This window comes from Acanthopagrus latus, chromosome 24, assembly GCF_904848185.1.
Source record: "Acanthopagrus latus isolate v.2019 chromosome 24, fAcaLat1.1, whole genome shotgun sequence".
NCBI classification, from domain to species: domain Eukaryota; kingdom Metazoa; phylum Chordata; class Actinopteri; order Spariformes; family Sparidae; genus Acanthopagrus; species Acanthopagrus latus.
The window spans coordinates 7186652-7208321 of record NC_051062.1 but is presented as its reverse complement, the minus strand read 5'-3'; the positions used below and the strand labels follow the sequence as shown (position 1 = coordinate 7208321).

The 21670-nt window shown below is 43.9% G+C and overlaps 2 protein-coding genes across 12 annotated transcripts in view; both read right to left on the bottom strand.

The window, feature by feature from the left end:
* Window positions 1-8935: 8935 nt before the first annotated feature.
* Window positions 8936-12286, bottom strand: LOC119014999. 2 transcript variants are annotated; one of them, XM_037090499.1, is made up of 3 exons: window positions 11897-12286; window positions 10578-10684; window positions 8936-10481 (listed from the first exon to the last, which is right to left on the bottom strand). In XM_037090499.1, the coding sequence occupies exons 1-3, from the start codon at window positions 12093-12095 to the stop codon at window positions 9153-9155; spliced, it is 1635 nt and encodes a 544-aa protein (XP_036946394.1). In that variant the 5' UTR covers window positions 12096-12286; the 3' UTR covers window positions 8936-9152. The 2 variants fall into 2 exon arrangements, with proteins under 2 accessions (XP_036946394.1, XP_036946395.1); XM_037090500.1 differs by having other exon boundaries at window positions 10578-10672; window positions 11897-12284.
* A 256-nt stretch (window positions 12287-12542) lies between these two features.
* Window positions 12543-21670, bottom strand: part of LOC119014996 (R3H domain-containing protein 1) — a 46190-nt gene continuing 37062 nt past the window's right edge. For 5 of the 10 annotated variants that reach the window (XM_037090487.1, XM_037090488.1, XM_037090492.1 and 2 more), the window contains 6 exons: window positions 20094-20197; window positions 17450-17631; window positions 16616-16775; window positions 15156-15253; window positions 14865-14949; window positions 12543-13923 (listed from right to left, as the gene is read on the bottom strand). In XM_037090487.1, coding sequence (XP_036946382.1) covers window positions 13604-13923; window positions 14865-14949; window positions 15156-15253; window positions 16616-16775; window positions 17450-17631; window positions 20094-20197 — 949 coding nt within the window. In that variant the 3' untranslated portion in view covers window positions 12543-13603. Of the gene's footprint in view, window positions 13924-14864; window positions 15020-15155; window positions 15254-16615; window positions 16776-17449; window positions 17632-20093; window positions 20198-21670 lie in introns of those variants that run through there. The other 5 variants (XM_037090486.1, XM_037090493.1, XM_037090494.1 and 2 more) reach the window with 5 other exon arrangements.

The following is a 21670-nucleotide window of genomic DNA, read 5'->3' as shown; positions in this document are numbered from 1 at the left end:
CGTTCAGGCGTCTCACATTCATAATTTATGTCTCATGGCAAGTTTGGCACATTTGCATCGATGTAGCGCATCTGCTCTGTAGTGGTGCTGGCTCAGGCCCGTGGGTGCTGACCAATCACAGGAGACTGGGCATTTGGGAGGGGAGCCTTAAAGAGACAGGAGCTAAAACAGAGAATTTCAGACAGAGGGGGAACACAGTGAAACTGATGTGTTTTTTTTAGTGTTATCGCATGTAAACATACTCTAGTAGTAACCCAAAATAAATGTATAAACCTGGAAATGAATATATTGCATTAATCTACTTGCTGTTTCAGCTGCTGTGTATTAAGGAACCCATAAAGTGATGCACCTCTGTCATCTGGATCCTCACTGTGGTGTGCCACCGAGTCAGATGAGAGCATCACAGAGCCTCAATAGCTCCGAGCCCCCCTCTCTTTGTCAGCACCGTGGCAATATTCAAGCGGTCTTTGGAGCTCTTCCACAGCTAAGCCTGCAACAACCCCCCCTCCTCGCCTACTGGCAAGCCTCGGCACTGTGGCCTGGAAATCTGCACCAGACATGGCGAGGATGCGGCGCGCTAAGCCAAACCATAGTGCTGCCCAAACTGATGGAGGGAGCTCAGGAGGGGGATGGGTGTGGGAGGAGGAGGTGTGATTGTGTCAGCATCTGTGAGTGCGCATTTATCTGCAGGAATATGGGACTCCTGAATGCAGATACGAGAATATGTGGAGGTTCATGTATGTGGATGTCTGAACAGACACGAAACATCCAGCAAAAATTCATACATGAATCAGTGTGATAAAGCAAGAATGGGAAGGAAATCAAACTGAGACCCTCTTATAGCTCAGGGCTTCTGTTCATGCTCACTGAAAGGGAAAGAGCAGCTAAAGCAAGAGGTGTGCTGTGGGGTTACTGTGAGCCACTGGGATGGTGCTGCTGGGATTTTGAGGCTTTGAGAGGCGGAGGGGGGGTTTCATACCAAACATTTCTTTGATCTCCTGAAGTGGCCTGAGGTCTGAGCAGCCTGCTGTGAGCCGGGTGGGTGTTGAGGGTAAAGCAGGTGGAGTGGAGGTGTGTGCGTGTAATTCACCACATAAAAACCAAGGTTAGATGTAAAAAACGTTGCGGCGCGCAGCCTCAAATTGAAAGGTAATTGTTTTTAATGAGATGATGTGTCAGGTGAGATTAATATGACAGGCTGTGGAGTTCATAAATCTCGCTTGCACCCACCCACACATGTACACCTTTTGTCTTATAAACACTATCTCTTCCCCACATGCAGTGTCTATGACAAAGAATTACATTGTTCTGGAGAAGTGAGTGAGATGAAGGATATGTCTAGGCGAGAACAGCAGCGCGTACGTGCAAGTGTGCGAGACAGAATATTACTAAATATGGGCACGCAGCAAAAAGACATACGTTTGTTTAGATGAAAACTCTACCCAGGGACTTTACAGGTGTTGATAACAGTCAGCCATTAAATGTGGGACTCCATCTCCCCCCTTCCATTGCATTCACCAGTGTTGTTCAAATTATGCCTGAAGTATAGTTGTATCAATATGAGCTTTCAAGTTAATATTGCCAAATACTTCAATTCCCACACATCTACACTAAATTACGCTGACGTGTAGTGTACAGGGTTTGTGTTTGATCGTAAAATGATGTTTATGTGAGATTATAAAGCTTTGATTGAGAGCAGGAATGATTTATGACCCGCATGGCCTCTCGTAGATTTATTGTGATTAATATAATCTCATGTTGACTAAACATTTTATCTGATGAGGTGGAAAAAAAAACCCACCCACCATTTGTATTAAATGTGGATGAGGACTGGCTCTGTTTGACCTCAGGCTGGGGCAGAGATGCACCTTATCTTGCGGAGGTGATAATGCACAGAGAAAGTGATTTAATTTGACGTACGGGAGAGGCGGTCTGTGCAAACAAAGACGAATTCCTTGTAAAACGAGGATGATATCACACACAGAGTACTTGTGTGCGACGCGACTGCCAATGCAGCAGAGAGTTGGTGGGCCCAGGGTGTAGCTGAAAGGGGGGAAATGTCACTTGTCTCTCCCTGATTTCGGTCTGTCTCCACTTATAAAACTCCCATAAAACCAATAATGCTGTGCAGATGTAGACATTTTACCCGTGAGCTAACAATATAGAGGGCGCAGTATGTCGAGAATGCCTTTGATCAAGGCTTTATGAAGGAGACGGCCGCTTTGATGATTTTGCTGACATTTCCAGGAGACTTTAAAGACTAATCAAATCAGCGTGCCTCCTCTCTCTCCGAGGTTAAGTAGCATGTATGCGGCCAGCCTCTCAGGAGTTTGGTTTTTATGGTTGGGAGATGAGGAGACATTGTGTCTAAGTGCTTTTTGAATTAATGAAAAGATGTTTGCTTTTCTGTGCAGAGATAGAAGTCCTTCTGCAGACGTCTGGATGTGAATAAGATGCGCGTTTGCACCAGCGGTGGAAGCAATATCCCGAGCTTTTACTCAAGTAAAAGTAGCAATACTTTAGATTTAGATTTAATGTATCATAATGAAGTTAACATTGATTGCACAATGTAATGACCACAGAATAATGACGGCACCTGCGTTTCGATTGGTTCCCCATAAACCTCGCTTCTGCAATGCAATTTTGTCTGCCACCGTGCATGAAAGCTTTCACAAAGGAAGGCTGAGTGGTGATTTAGTCAGGCTGGCACCATTTATCTGCTTTCATTTTTTCCATCAGAGACTAGATGAATGAATACACTCACGTTTTGGCCTGTGTTGTCAGTAGTCGTGACTCAGAGGAAAACAAAACTATCCAGTTGTCTTTGCGTTACCGCTGCCAACAACATTACTACTATGAAAATGCTAAAGGTGGGTGTGGTCTTGTTTCCAATTAAATAGCACAGTGTCAGTATCACAGTGTACTTTAAGGTGCAATATTTAGGAATATCAAATTCATCCTCAAAACAAACATGTGGCAGCTTATCACCAGAGTAACTGCTAACAGTGCCAACTGTAGCTGGTTAGCCAACTGTGCAGCTCGTGCTCTGGACTTGGAGCTCACTCACCAGGGAACTGTTGGTGTTTATACCGCTTGCACAGGAGCTTTGGATCCAGACAGGCTCAGGGCGAGCTGGTTAGCAATGCTAACTTCAGTAGTGATCACTGCAACACAATACATAGAGATCATAATGTCAAAACTGCTATCGATTCACATTATGTTTACAGTTTTAGTTAAATTCTTACATATTGCCCCTTTAAGCAGGCATATCACAGCTACACATTCCAGCATTGATCTACACTCATGTATTTGCAGACAAAGTCACTCCTCCATTAATTTAATACATTAAACATACATACCAAAAATCTATATATACATCTGCATTAATATAATCAGAATGCATTGTATATTCTTCTATATGGAGCTATGACCCACTGACCTGTGATGACCGGTATCTTGGTTTGCATATTCTGTGTTTGGGATTAGATGTATTGCTCGTCCTTTGTCTGAGCATTAACATTTCACTCAAAGCCGGCGCCATTCATCTTCATCACACGACTGATTTCTGATGCCGACGGCATACAAATGCACTCATCCCACACACACCTGCATGTGCAAACACACCCATGCTGGCACATCCTGTTGGCTCAGTGGGCCGTTGATGTATTCACAACCTTTTCTTACACGCCGCTGCCTCTCTCGTCTCCATCTGCCCCCTTAGTCCGGACAAACCTAGAGCAGACTGATAACACTGGTGTGGATGGAGCGAGGAAAGAATCCTAAAGGGATTCATTTAATGTTATCTGTTCCCAGGATAATTATGTAAATCTTCCCTTTGTCAAGGGGAACTGGAGCTCTCTCTTTGGCTGTCACAGATGGAAAACTGGCAAAGTTCTCACTTTCTTGGGTCCAGCTCACTGCAGGCCTTTACACCGTGTAATTGAACTGGCCGATTACGCGATCTGAACCTTCACAGTGTCCCAGATTTTTATTATCAACCTGGGGTCCTATCATGGTCAGTGCAGCATGTGTAATGGCAGGCAGAATACGAGATGGAGCCACCCATGCCATTTCTGTGGCGGCTTCAATTTGGAAAGTGTCCAGGCCATTAAACCGTGCAGGTGCTTTCACACGAATCTGAAATGTTCGACCTATTCCTGGAGTATTTTCACCTCCTGGACACATCCATATGCAGTTTGAAAACATGACAGAGTGCCTCAAATAATAACAGAGACCCACAAATCTTGATGTCGTGTCATGCCACATGAGAAATGTGCCTCTCCTCGGCCTCTGGTATCTTTTGTCAGCTAATGGAGCTGAGAGATGAGGGCTGAAATTGAGAAGCTCTCCCACAAGGCGAGCATAACCAATCATACGATATTTCGGATCGGCCGCAGACGATCACATCAGACACTGAAACAGGGTGGCCATTAATCCTGTGTCTGAGACCATATCTTATACTTCCTCCACAAAGGTTTTATTTCCTTGATACAGTGATTTCTATCTCGCAGACGACACAGACAAAGAGCTTCCACCATTTGTTGAAAACCGGGATCACACTGTAGGCGCCTGTCGAGTATACATCACACTTGTTTTAATAATCTATTGTTAGGGCCCGGGCATCGACCAGTGCCTCACCTGCACCCCCCGTCTTTAAATATCTAAGTGCAAAATAATAGTTCTAAATTCAGGGGAGGCCACATGTGGCTTCCACGTGTCGAGCGCCGCGGTGTCGAGCTTTAACAGGCAATCACATTTCCTCTTCACACCCCGCTAACTGTGAGCTTTTTTCAAAACGGTCAGAGGAGGGACCGATAATTATACTGACACTTCCGGGATCGCCTCGTGAGTGGAAGTTGTGCAGATGGGGCGCTGTAACGCGAGAGGGGGAGGAAGACGGAGCAGATGATGTGTGCCGCCTGTATGCAGCAGGTCAGGAAATTAAAAGGGCGATTCCGCTTATATTGCATCTGGGGTGTTGTTTACGTGGCTTTAGCCGTGATAACGTTGTTCCGAGATTAATTTGCTCACACAACTGCTGCGTACCACTCAACACAGACAGGAAAACATTCATCACACATGATCAAAACAGGGCTGAAATGATACTGTATGCAGGGAGCTGTGTCCTCAATTAGACTCACAGCAGTTAGTACAAAACAAAACATGATGATTAATAATGAATTACACCCTGAAACAACAAGTCCTTCGCCAACAGTAGATCTGCGGCGCCTTCCTCCCGCTGCGGATATTAAATGCCAAGGGACGGGAAATATTTTAATTTAACTCTTAATTAATTTGAATCCATGAAAGGAAAAAAAAAATTAACAGGCAAAGTCCACACTGTGCTTTGAATTATATGGGAGAATGTGTTGTTGATGACATTACACAGACAGCAGTTATTTAAAATTGAATTACACTAAAATATCATTAGATTATCTTATTATGAAAAGAGCCGTCCCCTCAGGGACGCCAGTGGATGTCTGGCCTGCGGCGACAAAATGGTCACAATGTGCACAGGATCAGAGCTCGAAGGGTGCGTCTGTGTCTCAAAGTGACTGCTGTTCACACGTCGACTGAAAAAGTTATTATTATTTACAGGGACGCAGCTTAAAAATTGAAAAAACCTGCATTGTATTTGCGCATTTGTTTCTAAAAACACACTGTCTGCTGATCTGACAGGCAGGTATGTATAGTGTGGAGCTAACCGGGTTAATGAGATGCAGGTGTGGAGACAGGAATGAGGGACAGGTGTGCAAGGTCAGGTGAGCGTGTGAGGCAGGAAACTCACGGGCAGAGAGGTTGTTGAGATTGCTTCCATCCGTCTTCTGTGAGGATGCCCACTTTACACATTAACCATTAGTCACACATGGCTCACTTTTGTAAAAATTCAAGGGGGTTTGCTCTGTTTACATTACGGGTCACATGTTGTGAGACCAATTAAACATCATTCATCCATTCTCCACGGCTAACGTGCCGTTTTTTTTTATTTTAAAAAACGTTTTCTTGGTCGGTCACCCCCAATTTCTTCTACGACCCTCTTCCATCACGACTCCCATCCCCCCGATACCCACGCTGCATTTAGGCAGAGCAGTGGGGAGGGTACAGCTCATATCCCTCTACACTCTCCTCCCCCCGTCCTGCGCAGGGTGATGATCTGTAAAGAGAATCATTAAGACGCAATTTGTGACTGCGACGTGAACCCACACACACACACACACACACACACACTGCCTGGAGAAGACTATTCATCACCAGCGGCCCATTCCTGACTGTGGAGAAGAATGATGCTTGCAGGCCTGCTGCACGTCTGCATGACCTCTGACCTCCAGGATGTGTGTGCCTCAACATGACTGCATGGCACCAGCGTACACTAACAACAATGGGTGGTCTGGGTGATAGGCGGCGTGAAAAACAATGGACGGTGTTTGCTTGCTGTGCCTCCCTCTGCAGTCTTCTGTCATCATTTTGTGTCTCTTTGATGCATTTTCATGTCTCTTTGTGCATGTTTTGTATCAATTCCTAGTTGTTTTCTGTCTCTGTAATCATTTGTGCTGTTGTTTTTAGTACTTTTTGTATCTCTGCGTCACATTGTGGTCACTTCCTGTGTCTGTGAGGTAATTTTGTGTTTTTTGTAAGCATTTTGTATCTCTGTTTGTGGTCATGTTGCGTCTCTTCGTAGATGTTTTGCGTCTCTTTTGTAGTCATTCTTCAACTCTCAGTGTCTCAGTTTGGTTATTTTGCATCTCTTTGTGGTGCATTTTTGTCACTTTACTTGTTTGTAGTCATCTGTTTTGCATCCCAATTTGTAGTTATATTTCAACTCTTTGTAGTTGTCTTGTGCCTTTTCTGCTCATTTTTGTGTTTGTTTGTTCCATTGTCTTGTGGTTACGTTGTGTCTCTTCTTAGTTTTGTGTTTATTTGGAGTTTTTGCTTCCCTCTGTGTGGGTTAAGTGTCTCTTTTCAGGTGTTTTTAATCTCTGCGTGGCTGTTTTGCGTCTATTTGTGGTCACTCTGCATCCTTTGCGGCCACGCCTCTCTTTGTGCGTTAATGGATTCCCATCAAGAAATGTCAACAGCCGCTCCAAAGACCCCGGCCTGTGCCCGGTAGGCCCGCTGCTCAGTAATCCAACCAAGGTCGTACCACAGGTTTGATCCCCGGCAGACCCCGTTCACTGGCCAGATGAACAACCTTGAGGAAAGCACTCAGGCTTTCTTCTCTGGCCTGCCGCTGTTTTTGACCTCCATCTGAAAGTCATACATGTTTAATATATTCAAAAATGAAATTGCCTAATTATACTTAATGCATGATGATGAGAAAGAATGAAAAGAGATGAAATGGAGGACCGCTGTAAGGACCATTTCAGGAAAAATAATTCATGCTTTCTGCTTGTTGACCCTCCTTTTGTTTTACCACAATAACTCAAGCCCCCACCCAAATAATGGGTAATTGTTCACGAGGTGCTATCAAAGGGGCGGCAGAGAGAGGTCTGGGTGTTAAGAGGCAGCGCTGCCTCCTCTGCTCATCTTTGATCAAGGGTTCTTCTTCCTCAAAATGTAATTCCTCCTTCCTCCTGGATGTTTTCATTGTATTCGAGAGCTTCCCATAACGACGCCTGATGCTGCAGCTCAGCAACCTCTTCCACTATGTTCCTATGGTAACAACCCAGAGTGTGTGTGTGTGTGTGTGTGTGTCTGGGAGATGAGTGATTGTCTATGTTTGTGTGTTCATTATGGTGGTGTTGCTCCCCCCCCACCACCCTTTTTTTTAATATAATGAATCAATTATCAAGGCTGTGGAGCGAGCTCATTTGAATAATCGCAGACGAGGACAGAAAAAAAACGCTCTCCACACAACACGATTTCACGTCGCATGGACTGATCAGTATTTCCCTCGGAGAAGGTGCAGCGCTGTGTGTGTGGAGGGGAGAGGGAGCATAATGGGACATCCAACTGACATCATTTGCCTGCCAATCTGCACCCTGCTTGCCAAACCCGGCCTCCGTAATAGCGTCACTGAGCAGAGCTATGGCAGCTAGTGTCTCTATTTTTAAACAGTTGTCCGAACGGGAGAAGGTGTCATACCGCCCCCTACTGTCCAATTTCATTCCATGATTGTGACCACAGCAAAACTTGGGTTTATGGTTATCACAACTGAGTCAAAAAATAGCTGAAAACAGATATTTGGGCCTTCCTCAAAAAATTGTCAATTAACTTAGAGTGTTTAATATACAACACGTAGTCCGATGTGGAAACTTGATATCTCAGGTAAGAACACTCGGATTTTAAGGTGTAGTAGGACACATTCTTGTATTCTGTATTTATTCAGTGATGGCGAAGGACTACATGAAAGTCAGACGCAAATTAGCATTCAAAGCGAGTTATTTTTTTGTACGTCTGTGAAACATCTGGACGTCTGGAGGGGGTCTTTAAAACTCAATACCATCTTCACACGGTGGTCCGTTCTCCTCAAGCTTCACATCTCGCTCTGTTCCAGGCTGCGAGTGGTACGAACATTAGAATCTGACCAATCATTTCTTCTCATTTCACCACTTCCTGATTGATGATCAACTAAAAAGACAGCAGTATGTGTATTAAAGAGGAATCTCCTGCTAACAAGTCACCACATTAATAAAAAGACCCCAATAAATCAGACCCAGGTTTATGTGATGGCGAATAAAAGATTCTCAGGACAAGAGGACGTGAAGCTGTGATTATACGAGACAGGTTGGCGTCTGTCATCTTATTTTTGTGTTTTTGTTTTTAATTAGAAGCCTATCTTTTGTAATTACGACGCGAGGAGGTTAATTAAGACTCATCTCTACTGCTGTGAGAACATCCTTTGGATTAAGACCTGCTGTTTGAAGGCATAATTATTAATGCACGCACAAACAAAAGGGGAGGCGTCATCGTAGAAAGACAGACAGAGGAAGCAGAATCACTGGAAGATGATTTCTTTATACATTCAGTCCTCTGAGGCAGATTTAACAGACACAGCAGTTGTACCATCTATACTTCTAATTAGAAGTAATACAGGTGGCACATTTGTGCCTAATGTAGCTCTTGACTTCTGATGCAAATAGTTTAAAAAAAACAGCACAACGGCACCACCATGTGGTCACTCATAAAAGTACACTCGTTAATTCTTCTCCATACTACACTGTCAGTGATCTGTCTTTGAGCTTAGCAACTCTGTCCTCCACTGTCCTACAGAACAGGAAACTGGAAATTGAAGGGCCGATCACTTTTATGCATGAATCTTCAAACATGTAAAGCACATCGTCATATAGAGTATTTGAATTTTTGCAGATGTCGTTCAGTTTCTGCTTGTCAGACAGCACCTTCTTGTTTAAGTTGACCTGATACACTCTTAATGTGGACTGCGTTGAGTCCACCAAAGCGCAGAGGTCTTGCGAGGCCTGCTGGATCCTTGAGCTGGTCTGGGAGGTTTGCTTCGCAGTAAACATGATCTGCATGAGGTCAGTTCCTTCAACACACTTAGCGGACACCTCAAGACCACTCAAACACATGTCCAAATTATCTTTATCGAACTTTTGTATGTATCTGAATGTGTAGGAGTCGACCCAGATGCACATATCCTCTTGATTCTGTGGACAGACTGCAGACAGCGCTTCTGTACCCTTCGAACCGCTGTTGGAGGACTTCGAGACATCTTTAAGTCTAGTCCGGGGAGGCTTTGCAGTGACGGCTGAGCTGCTCTGATCGGATTCCTTCAGATAGTCTGTGCGGCTGTAGCCGGAGCCCAAATGATTCTCTCCTCTGATCTTGGGTGTTGAAGCCCTGTCTGGTCGGGTGCGTTTTTGTGAAATACCGTCTTCTCTTTGCTGCTTCATTGATATATCCTCTGCAGGGAGCAGGTCCGGGCCTGATAAGGAGGATCTAATCCCTGCACTGATCTCCTCTCCGACCACCTGTCTGGGGTTGGCCTTCGCGCTCTCGGTTCTGTATTCTGTCAGTACTCGGTGCCTGGACCGAGCTCTCTGCTGCTCTTCGTAACTGTCTGGGTTACAAAAGCTCCGTACAGGCGAGGAAATGTTTCGCCTCGAGTAACCGTTTTGAGTTTTTGCATTTGAGAGCAGGACTTCAGTTGCCTCACCTGTGGTCTGCGGCGGTGTTGATAAGCTGTTCGAGCTCGCTGGCTCCAGCTTAGCTTTAGAACCACCGCAGCTTACAGGGCTGACAGACTCGCGGTGAGATATTACCCTCGGATTAAGAGGAGCTTCTTTGAGTTTAGCAGCAGTTTGGGCTGGGACTCTGGATTTAACCCGGCTGGCCCTGCGGATGAGGTCCTGTCTCAGGGCCTGGATGGCCGTGAAAGGCCCCTCGATCGCAGTGATGCTCTCCCCGGGCAAAGGCCGGAAACGTAGCGACCTGTGAGCTGACCGCAGACGCTGTATCAGCGATGCTTGATCTCTGCCAAACACCGAGAGATTAACCGTGGCGCTGCTGACGTAGAAGAACACCTGCAGCACAAGAGCACAGCGTCTTACATCATCGGATACAAATGCAAGATTCTGGTGAGAGAGAGATTATTTCGGCGCCATGATGGCCACACTTACGTCTCTGGTGAAGGGGTACACAGTGAGAAGGTACTCCTCTGGAAACTCATCGTCCACCATGATCTGCCGCTCGTTTCGCGTCACCCTCGCTGCATCTGCCAAGAGGACTGTACTGTTCTTGCTTTGGTCTCCACCCATGTCAACATTATAATGATGCTTGTTATTTCTCGTCACAGAGCGTGCACAGACTCCACTCATTATTGTCTGACGCCGGCTTGCTCGTGACAGAACACAACTCTGATGGCGTGATAAATTAAACCATTCATCAGCTCGGCATACAACCAGGCAGCACTTCGTGTAAATAAACGTTTGATTTACCGTGAATAAGTGGGTCCTACGGGAGCCACAATCCGGCCCCACGGGAGCCAATTATTGTATAAAAACCGGAGATGTGTTTAACAAAAGGTGTGCAGTACAGTTGACTTAATGTGTTTTCAATTCACTGATCAGGTTTGTGCCTATGGCATATCACTACAATCGAGTCACGGCTAATAAGCATCTCCTCAGAAATAAATAGTCAACTTCATTTGAAAAAACCAAGATGCTTCTGACCATCTGGATGGAAAAATGCTCCGTCTGTTGCACGCTAAAACAATTTCAACATCTACGGCCAGTTTGTGATTGTGTTTGCTGTTCCAGCTGGAATACATGTACGACGTCTTAGCCCCCTTTTCTTTAGGAAACTCTGTACATATTAAATATATCAGCCAATATTCTATATATGTAGTATTTCATGTACAGAAGCCATGAAGTCATAATTTTATAATTATAGATGGGCAGAATCACCTTTTTCTGCAATTCTTTATGTTATTCAATACAAGCAATGCCCTAAGTTTTATTTGTTTGTTTATTTTAACTGAGCTAAGAGATATGTTATTTCCTGCTACCACTTTGGTGTACAGCAGGAATCGGGTTGAAAATATTTGTAATTGTGCTGCATACTGAATATGTTTTCAAAATTACGGTTTGAAGTGTTTAAGGTTATTGAGCAGCAGCAGCAAGTGCTTACACTTCTTCATGGTTTGCTCTGTGACTGGAATGTAGTGCTACAGTTGATAATATAGCGAGCACAAAGTAGGGCTACTGGATAAGGAAGTCGACCTAAAAATTGTCATTTTTTAAATGGAGTTCGGCGGAGTTGACCTAAAAATTGGTCAAATTTCAAATGGAGTTTGGCGCGTTAACAACAAACATTTGAACTTGTTTGTTGTTAACTTATTAACTTGTGTTCCGCATACAAGGGACAATTTACCAAACACACACTTTACAATCATTATCTTGTTATGTAGCCTGTGTTTAGCTACAACCAGCTAGTTTACCTTTAGCTTCGTCAAAAATGACAAACGCGACCCCGTCCAGGTTGGTGGGGTACCTGACCGCCTCGACGTCCCCCCCACGGCTCCTCCTGCGGGTCTGGAAGTGGATGGTGAGCTTGTCGACCATCCTGCTGAGAGGTAAAGCGTCGGGCACACCGGACACAACCACCGTCCTGCCTTTATCCAGGTCGTCGTTCTCCATCACGGCTGCGACAGACGAAGCCGAGCGAAACACTTTTTTCTTTTTTTGGCTAAGAGTTAACGCGCGTTTCTCTCCCACACCACGCCAACGACGCCATTACTGTAAACACAAGTTACCTTAACAGTTGTGTTTCTGTTTCGTTTTCACTCTTCCCGTGTGGTTTGTTTCGTGTTGTAGTATCACTGTCTGTCCACTAGGTGTCTCTGTTTCTCTACATTTCACTCAGGAGGGGTTTTATTCAAAATGGCTAATTTATGCTGCTGGAAATTAGGCTACTAAGCAGAGCAAATATGTCTGCAATGCCCAAAAGGCACAGATACAAATTCCACGGCAACATTATCCAAAGAGTTGCCTCATCTGTTGCTTCTTTCACATACACACACTACACTAGACTAGACCCCTTGGTTTGCTGACTGGATAATTGCTGGAAAAAGTTATGTCAACACGTGTGGTGCAAACATTTATTAGAGTCAAACAAAAGAAAAAGAAAGAAAGAAAGAAAATGCCACACCAGACACTGAACTCCTCCTCCAACTCCACCAACAAATCAAAAACCAAAAAAAAAGAAAGAAAGAAAAGAAGCCAAGTAGATGGACAAACTCGATTGCATTTTTCTTGTGCATATAAACATTTTAATTAAATATAAAAGAAAGTGGCCTGGCCGAGTGCAACAAACAGGTACGAGGGGGGTAAATAAAAGAAAAATCCAGGCCCGGGGGGTCCTATACCAATCAAATCTCCATCTCCTTCATCACTTCAGTGCAAATCCAACATTCACTGTGTATAAAAGTGACTTTAAATATTTCAGGTAGTATATCTATTATTCAGTGTTGATTATTGTATGGGCTCACATTGTACAAGAGTAAAACAAGAGGAGGAACCTGTTCTTGTGTACCTAAATAATGCTCTGTTTTAGTGGGCTGGGATCAAGCTAGGACACACATGACGGGAGGATGGATTGAACGCTGAATTAAATAAAATTGCTTTGATATGGATGCTCAGTTTGATTGTGATGACATGAGACAGAGACCCAGCTGAAACAAGTCTAATTCTCATAAACATTCTTGAACCAGAAACAAGCAGGTTATGCGTATACGTATGATGCTGTCACACGTGCACAACCTGCAATTAATAAAACAGCTGGCGAATGAATCCCAAAGCTTTCCAAACACTTTCTAACAGCAAACTAGATTTTTTTTAGGGGAGGAAGAGAGATGGGAGGGGGGAGGGCCTCAGCAGCCGTGGACGCGTCTCACAAACAAAAACCAAACTGGTAGGTGGTGCTCAGTTTCCACCCTGCACAGACCTGTTGGCCAGAAAAAAAAAAAAAAGATAAAATTAACTAAAACTAAATAAAAGTGAACATTCATTCTTCAAACATTGGATACGGTTTTTGATTTGGACAGAGTCTGGGACTAAAACCGAGACAGTCCCGACTGAGGCAGCAGAGGCAGGTGGTTGGATGTGCGTACACGTGGCGCTCCTTCGGTGCGCCAAGATCTTAGCAGCTATGAGCCGGCTTTGTCCGAGTCACACAGCTCCCCTCTGTGTCTGGCACTAGTTCGGAGTTTAAAGGTGGCCCGGGGGCCGATGTGGTGAAACGTGGTGCTTGGGGCAGAAAATCTGGAGGGTAGCATGGCGAAGATGGAGTACGATGAGGCCAGGTCCCTGCTGGGAGCGTCTCTGGTCGTGTTGCACAGCCGGGGCCGATGGTCCGACAGCCGCTGGATCAATTCGCCCCCTTTGCAGAGCTCTGCCAGGAGGTGGTGGGAGTCTGTACAGCTGATCCCCTCCGGAGGATCTGTCACTTCCAGGATCTGACTGCTCACTGCAGACACACACAGACAGCACTGTGAGCAGCCGAGCCAGTAAATAAAACAACTGTCATGGGTGAAAGGAAAAATCAGACCTGCACCATCGGGAGGCTTCAACAAACTGCTGCTGTCAGCTGTAAAGCTTTAGGTGGAACAAAGGACGGTCAAACCTGGCGCCGGCGCTCCAACACAATTCCGTCAAAACGGAACTCGAATTTGATGCTTCTACCGTTTCCTGATAGGTTACATTATCAACAATGCATGATTGTCAGCCTAAAAATAAGGCTGCTTTTCTGACTTCCAGAAAGCGTGACATTTTACAGACAGCGCGGTGATGCTGAACTTTCCATTGATGCGCCGAAACCCCTTCTGGTTGATTGTACTAGTGGGATTGTTGACAAGAACACCTGAATAATGCAGAAAATATCTCGGCGGGTGCAGAAAAAAATAAAATAAATAAATAAATTCGACGCCATATTTGAAATAATCAGCACATTTCTTTCGGCACAATACCGCCGGGGCTGCAGGTTCCACTGCCAGGTGTGAATTCTGCCCCGTCTGTAATTTATTCTGCTTACATTCACTAAACACACGCTTTCCTCCACAGTTACGGAGCACAGCAAGCATATTTTGACACAATAAAAAAAAAAAAAAATTTAAAAAACCCTGATGTTATTCCAGTTAATCTGCTAAATAGGCTACACAGCAGCTGACTTTATCAGGTGATGAATCTGAATGAGAGTTTCCTTTTATGATCGACATCTTAAGGCCGGATGTTTCACTCACGACTGCATGTTTTGAGCAGCTAATTGCCTAAACTCCCACACAAAACTACTTCATGAGGCACTCGATTTAAATGTTGTGCTTCTCTGTAGAACGAAGGTCAAATTTTGGTCATGACTGCTGTTAACTCGAGGTTCACTAAACTCAAGCCTCCCTCTGGACTTCCTATTACCTGCTTCACCTACACTGAGATCTGAAGACAGAGGTTTTCTGCTGGCCTTCCTCCCATGACCGCTACGCCAAACCCCCAGTGGACCCTGAGGAGACAGAGGATAACCGTCAGCTTCTGTTTTTTTTTGTGGAAGGCAGGGAGGGATGTCTGCTGACCTGAAAATGTAATATAAGTCAGATAACCCAATGATTCCCTGACAAGCATCTTGTGTACTGGTTTGAAGCACTGAAGACTTTAAAATCTTTATTACAAATCTGGTGTAAACAGTGTTTTTGTGTGTGTGTGTCTGACCTGGTGTTTGGCCACCATGTGGGCAGTGTGTATCAGCGGAGGTCTGATGGCGGGTTTGTACTGCAGAGGCTGACCCAGTAGAGAGTAGTGTGCCTCACCTAGAAGTGTTCACAAAACACAAAATCATCAAAAAGTGAATTTTCACATAAGTAAAAACAAACAAACTGAACATCAAGTGTGAGTTTATATGGAGTTATATTTGTGGCTCCACATGTTTTGCAAGCTGAGTGTGTTACATTCTGTCTAGGAATTCTAAATAACAAATAAGTAATTGACTCCATTCCCTTTCCCTGCTAAATCCTCTGCGATGATCTGCGAGATCCAATTATCTTATTAGTTTGTGACGCATGAACATGACTGATGTGACTTGAAGAAAAAAAAAACGAAAAAAAAAAAAATAATAACACACCATCAGAGGTGCACGAGCAAATGAACTAAGAAAAATATCTACAATATATTGCCATGTAATTAATTTCTGTTTACACAAAGCTCACATTAGGTGGAAATCATACGGCAAACTTTGCACAGCCGACGCGGTTGTTGATTTATGAATTATTACCCGATTAAATAAAATATTAATAATCTTCTGAATTCTGATACAAGAGAAGTTAAAGGAGTAATTTGTAAGAATTGGCCACGTGTCAAAACTGCTGCTCACTGGCTTCTTGCAGCTAACTAGCGAAGTGAACTTTTATGAATTCCAGTTAGTAAGTTAGTCTGGGCTTTTACAAGCTTGCAACCTCGCCATCTTTTGCAAGCAAAAGCCCAAACTAACTTGCCAATTGTGTTTTATTTAGGTTATAAGGTCAGTTCCTTTTACAAACATCAATTATGACTGTGTATAAATTAAGACATGCCATGTGCTGAACATAGCGTGCTAAATCTCAGTTTAAAAGCATGCTATAAGTTGGTTAATGCTAATTAGTAAGTCAGCAAGCTATATAAATATTAAATTTAGCTCAGGGCTTTAGGTTTAATATTTTATGACCACTCTGAGTTAAAAAATTTAAGGGCACAGTTAGACATGCACTATAGAAATGAACAAGTTATCCCAAGTTATAGCCAAGTTATTTTAGCTACTTCTTCTCTGGCAGCTTTTAGCTAGCTGCCTACCATGAGGGCTAGGCTGCAAGCAAATGTTAATGTAAGTATATATTATTAAGGTTCATGTAACTAAATATTTAACCAAAACTGTGTAAACTACTTTAGAGTCTGCTTACTGTTCTCCCAGTGCTTCCCTACCATGCTAGCAGCAAATAATCATAGCAGCAATCAAAACAGCCTCAATCAGAAATCACCTCCAATTTCCAGACTGATGAACAAAATATAAAATTACGTTTTTGCAACGGTCTTTTGATTGAGGCACAAACACAGATCCATAACTCTTGACTAGCTTGCAGTGTTGCTCTTTAATATATTGCTCTGTGAGTGCGAGTGGAGACCCTGGTGGCGTCTCTGACCTTGTCCACTGTGGCAGAAGGCTGTAGGGAGCTGCGGGTGGTGGTGGTGGTGCGGGTGGTGGGCCATGACAGGGATGGACGAGATGCCTGATGGGAGGCCCTTGACGCTGGGCGGCTGGCCTGGCAAGGGAGTGAGTGCCGGGGACGAGGGCAAGCTGCTCTACACACAACACACCGGCGGTGCGGCGAGAGATTATGGGGAGGAACACAAACACTTTCATTCAAAACAAAAAAAGCAACTGTGGCTATTTCTCTCTTTCCAAAAAAAAGTAATTCTGTTGTTCGTGTTGTTGCTTTAATGTACCATCCCAACCACATTAGTCCCACTAATGTACCATTACACCCTAATGCCGAGGACTATTTTCTCCTCATTTTCAAGCTACGCTGGCATTGACTTCATTTGCAGAGCCTATTTACGGCGACATTTAACCTGCCTGGAGTGCAGGAGAGGCCGGGTTTGGCTCCAGGGGGCAATTCTCATGTCACTGTCAAACTCAGACAACCAAACTAAATTGGCTTTCAAATTGCTTTCTTGTGATGGCCTTAACTTTCTGACATGTACTGTATTGTCCTATGTGGCAAACATTACCCGAGCAAATTAAAAATGTAATTTACAATCTTTTGGAAATCAAGTCAAAAGCTCCAGGCCTCTCCGCTAATTCAATCTACTGAAAATCTTAAGACAAACTCAGTGAGGTTTTAAAAAAAGGTTATAATGCAATCTTTTCACTTGACGGCACAAAAATTCAATTTTATTTCAACCATTTCGTGAGAGGTGTTTTTGTTTTGAGTGATGGCCTGCTCCTAATCGATGCACACGGGCAGCGTTTGTACCTGGGTGTTGTCTGGAGGCGGGGGGAGCTCGGCAGGCCTGCGGCTGCGCTGGTGCTCGGCGCCCGGCTGTTTGTGGTTGGGCTGTTTCCGCTGGCAGGGGGAGGGGGCCCGGGGCTGCTGGCAGGGGGGTGCTGTCATTTGCAGCATCACCATGCTGCTGCTGGGGCCTGGGGGTAACAACCCTGCACACACAGACACACACACACATACACACAAGTTTAAAGAAAAAGCAAACAAAAGCTAGAGCTGAAACAGTGTTGACAAGAGGCGAATCAGGTCAGGAAGATGCGCATTTAATATTCGTACTTCTGTTCAATTCATCACATAAACTCATCATTTATGCACCGCAGTGAACCGTCAGACTAAATGTGTTTTCACCCAAAAGCTCTTTTTCAGCACTTTTGTTCAGCGACACACCTCATCAGTGAAACACCGTTAGCTGCTGAGCAATTAGGTTTTAAGTGCCTTGATTATGAGGGCACAACCGCAGTAGCAATAACAGACTCCATTCCCTTTCCCTGCTAAATCCTCTGCGATGATCCGCGAGATCCAATTATCTTATTAGTTTGTGACGCATGAACGTGACTGATGTGACTTGAAGAAAAAAAAAAACGAAAAAAAAATAAATAAATAAATAACACACCATCAGAGGTGCACGAGCAAATGAACTAAGAAAAATATCTACAATATATTGCCATGTAATTAATTTCTGTTTACACAAAGCTCACATTAGGTGGAAATCATACAGCAAACTTTGCACAGCCGACGCGGTTGTTGATTTATGAATTATTACCCGACAACAAGAGCAAGGACAACGGATATTTGGACTTAATCTGCAGATTATTTCTGGCCCCGACTTGGCCAATTAAAAATGTTTACTGGTGACGCTGTAGGTAAGGCCGTCGCGAGACCTTCAGCTGACCTCATTACTGACGGGCTGGAAATGATGGCTCCCTCCATTGCTCTCCCATAATAATCAGACATGAATAATAAAGGTCATTAGTAAGGAGACTGCCCCACCTGGGCCTCTGGACAGAGAGTCTGTGAGCCCTCGAAAAGGCCAGTGCAGAACAGGCCATACGTGCAAAGATGGGTAATTATAGTGATTTGTATTTCTTGAGTTCCATCTATCCACCTCCCAACTTACTTGATGTTTATGTCCATTACACCTGGACCGATATCTGCCAGTTTGGTTAGATATATCTGAACCGGTGAACATGTTAGCAGTTAAGTCACAAGTAACATCAGAGTGGAAAGTGTAAACTAGGTTTAAAGTCATTTAAATCAGTGTTGTCATGACAGAGAGTTTATCCACCAGAGAGCCACTCACTGTCTGTCAAATATCGTCATATTAGATGTTGGATTCAGCCTGAAATGAATAATTCTTCCGATGTGATGCCTATGTAAGTGTTGACTGAGTGGTTGTTGTTTTTTTTTGCCTGAATGTGTAGATTTTGAAACGCGTCACAGTATTTCTTCAAATCTAAATTTACTCGTACTCTAGTATAAATTACACCATGTAATCGACTCAGTTACTTGTAAAACCAGGAACAAACGGCCCATGAAAACCTTAATATAAGGACAATAACCTACAAAATCCAGGCGCAGGTTTGCAGAGGTGACCCCTCAGACTGAATGCCTGCTACTGATAATGCATTATTCTGAGTAATATATCAGTAATGTAACTGTACTCGTACAGATTTTCAGCACTTTTCCCACCACTGCTTAATTCCACTATATAGAGAATTGATGTTTGTTGTGCTAAGGTGGAAAAAATATGTGCATATATTGGTATCAGCATCCAGACAAAAGTAAGTTGGAAAAATTTCATGCATATTGAATATCTGCATTAATCCAATATAATTCAGCCTCTATTTTCTCTTAAAAATAAATTAATCTGACCAATATTTCATTTTTGGACTATTGTTAAATTTATAAATATTCATATCAGTATCAGCCTTATAAATGCACTGTCATCCGACTGTAGTGACAGATTTTATATGCTGTTTCATGCTGTTGTCGTTCCTGTAATACACACTCTTTATTGTACTCTTTATAAATTAAGAAAAGCAACATCATTATGAGACGACTACGTTTGGAAAAAAGTAGTATGTTTACCTGTAGCATGAGATTTAACCATGTGATTATATACATCAACATGAAACTCACACTGCAGAGGCCTCAACCATTTTTTAACCGTACCAAACAACATCTTGACAGAGTCGTTGTCAACATAACATTTGCAGTGGTCGACTCACTAGCTGTTTAATCTCTGCGCAGCAGCTCCCGAGGAAGGGCTGGATGTGCAAATCACTTTCACTTATCCAAACTCCAGGGAGCCGTCATCACTATGCCTCACTCTTTTTCATTTTGAAAATCCGGAGTGTAAATCTAATCACGCGTCTGACGCACATACAATGGCAGCATAAACCCGGGGAAGATTATTTCATTAAGAAGCCCGAGTTGTAGCGATGAAGGAATACATTCTGCAGTTATTGACACTGAGAGATGAGGGAAAATAAAGCATGTTGGGGCGCTTGGCGCTGATGGGGAATCTCTAGGGCGGTTAATGTCAGAGAGTGAAAAGTGAGTATTCGCACTCTCCTGCTGCAGAAGCTAGACCTCGGCAGAGGGGAGGACGTACCTGCGTACTGCTGGCCTGGGTGCTGCTGGGAGACGCAGTGGGACGAGGTCTGAGGAAACTGGAGCTGCTCCATCATCTGGGCAGGCAGGAAACTCACTGTAGAGCTGTGAATGGACACAGAGTAAAGACAGTGTTTTATAACAGAGTTTCTACCAGGTTCATTTAATTTACCACTTTTCCAGTATCGCATAAAATAAAACTTAATACCCTTCTCATGGCCAAAGTAGAAATGAGTTTGAATGAGTTAGAAAGTGCAAATATTATTGACATTTATATCACAAGATTACTTTCATTGTTGATTCGTCTTAAAAAAATTTCTTGCTTAATTGATTAGTTGTTTGTGTGATCAAATGTCATAAAATGGCGCAAAATGTCGATCAGTGTTTCCCAAAGGCCAAGATAATCAGAGAATTTGGGCCCCAAAAAGACTCAGCCGTAATAAAATAAATAATCGGAATGTCAATTATTAACATTTAAACAGGAGTTGGACCTGGATAAACAGCAGAAAATGGATGGATGAATGAATGAATCAATGAATGAATGGATTAACCAATCACAAAAAAATAAGATTAAGATTAAGAAAAGACTTTTCATGCAGTGCAGATACCCTGATTAAGGTTTAAATGTTGCCAAATTTGTCACTTGAAGTGCTTGCGGCACTCCACAGCCTGAAGAAAAAATATGTCCGATATGATGCTCACACCTAAGTAGGTCTTAAAAATCTAAACCCGCACAGACGGAAATCTCCGGGAGCTCTGAGATCTTAACGCTGCAGTTGGGGTATTAAATCTGAAATTTCCCTTTAAGTCCATCTGCGGAGTAGCTGCGCTCTGCTCTGTAAGCAACCTGCCTGCAGGGACTCAGCATACAGCTGGTGAAAAAGCAGGCTGCAGGTGGACAGTCGGGCCCTCGTGGGAGGACGCTGAGCCGCTCCAACACCGCCGCATAAATCATTTCCACACCGACTGCCCTACTAACGCAGCCTCATTTTACAGCTGGGACAATGAGAGAGTGACCTCTCCGCACGTGTGTGTGTGTCTTTGCATTGTTCTCCTGCAGGTGACGACTGCGTACATGGCTGTGTTCCCGCCTGGTGTTTGTTGTGTATCCCGGCGTGCACAGCAGTCCCTGTAGTGCTACTTTCACCAGTATCCAGATTGATTGGGTCCATGGAGGTAGAAACTAATTACATGTTTTGCTTTCTGTGAACTAGTTCTATCAATCAGCTTATAATGAGAGAGAGCGCCACAGTACTAGAGGAACGGAGGAAAAAGACTCTTTGAGAGGTGTGTCAGAGTTGACATTCATCAGCTACACGAACACCCGGTTCACTAAAAGCATCGTGGTAATAACCTCATTTTTCCCCCCCGCGGTGAACAAAGATGACCTTGGCTCGGAGCGGCTTTGGGGATTCACTCATCGGGCCTGTTCGGTCTATAAATAAGAGGCACTTCAGGAGGGAGGAGCAGCATCAACTACCTGCAAATCGGTTTCTGGGACAAGGTGCATCTACAGGCGAGCTGATAATTTCATCCAAACCTGATTAAAGCAGCTTCGGCTATTAGAACCTGTCATTA

Bases quoted from the DNA above. Each gene is read 5' to 3' on its own strand.
- LOC119014999 (XM_037090499.1), bottom strand. From the start codon at position 12,095: ATGGAGAACGACGACCTGGATAAAGGCAGGACGGTGGTTGTGTCCGGT. The intron at 10,685-11,896 runs GTAAACTAGCTG...AGAACAGTACAG, and splicing joins CATTTTTGACGAAGCTAAAG to TCCTCTTGGCAGATGCAGCG. The intron at 10,482-10,577 runs GTAAGTGTGGCC...CTTGTGCTGCAG, and splicing joins TGTACCCCTTCACCAGAGAC to GTGTTCTTCTACGTCAGCAG.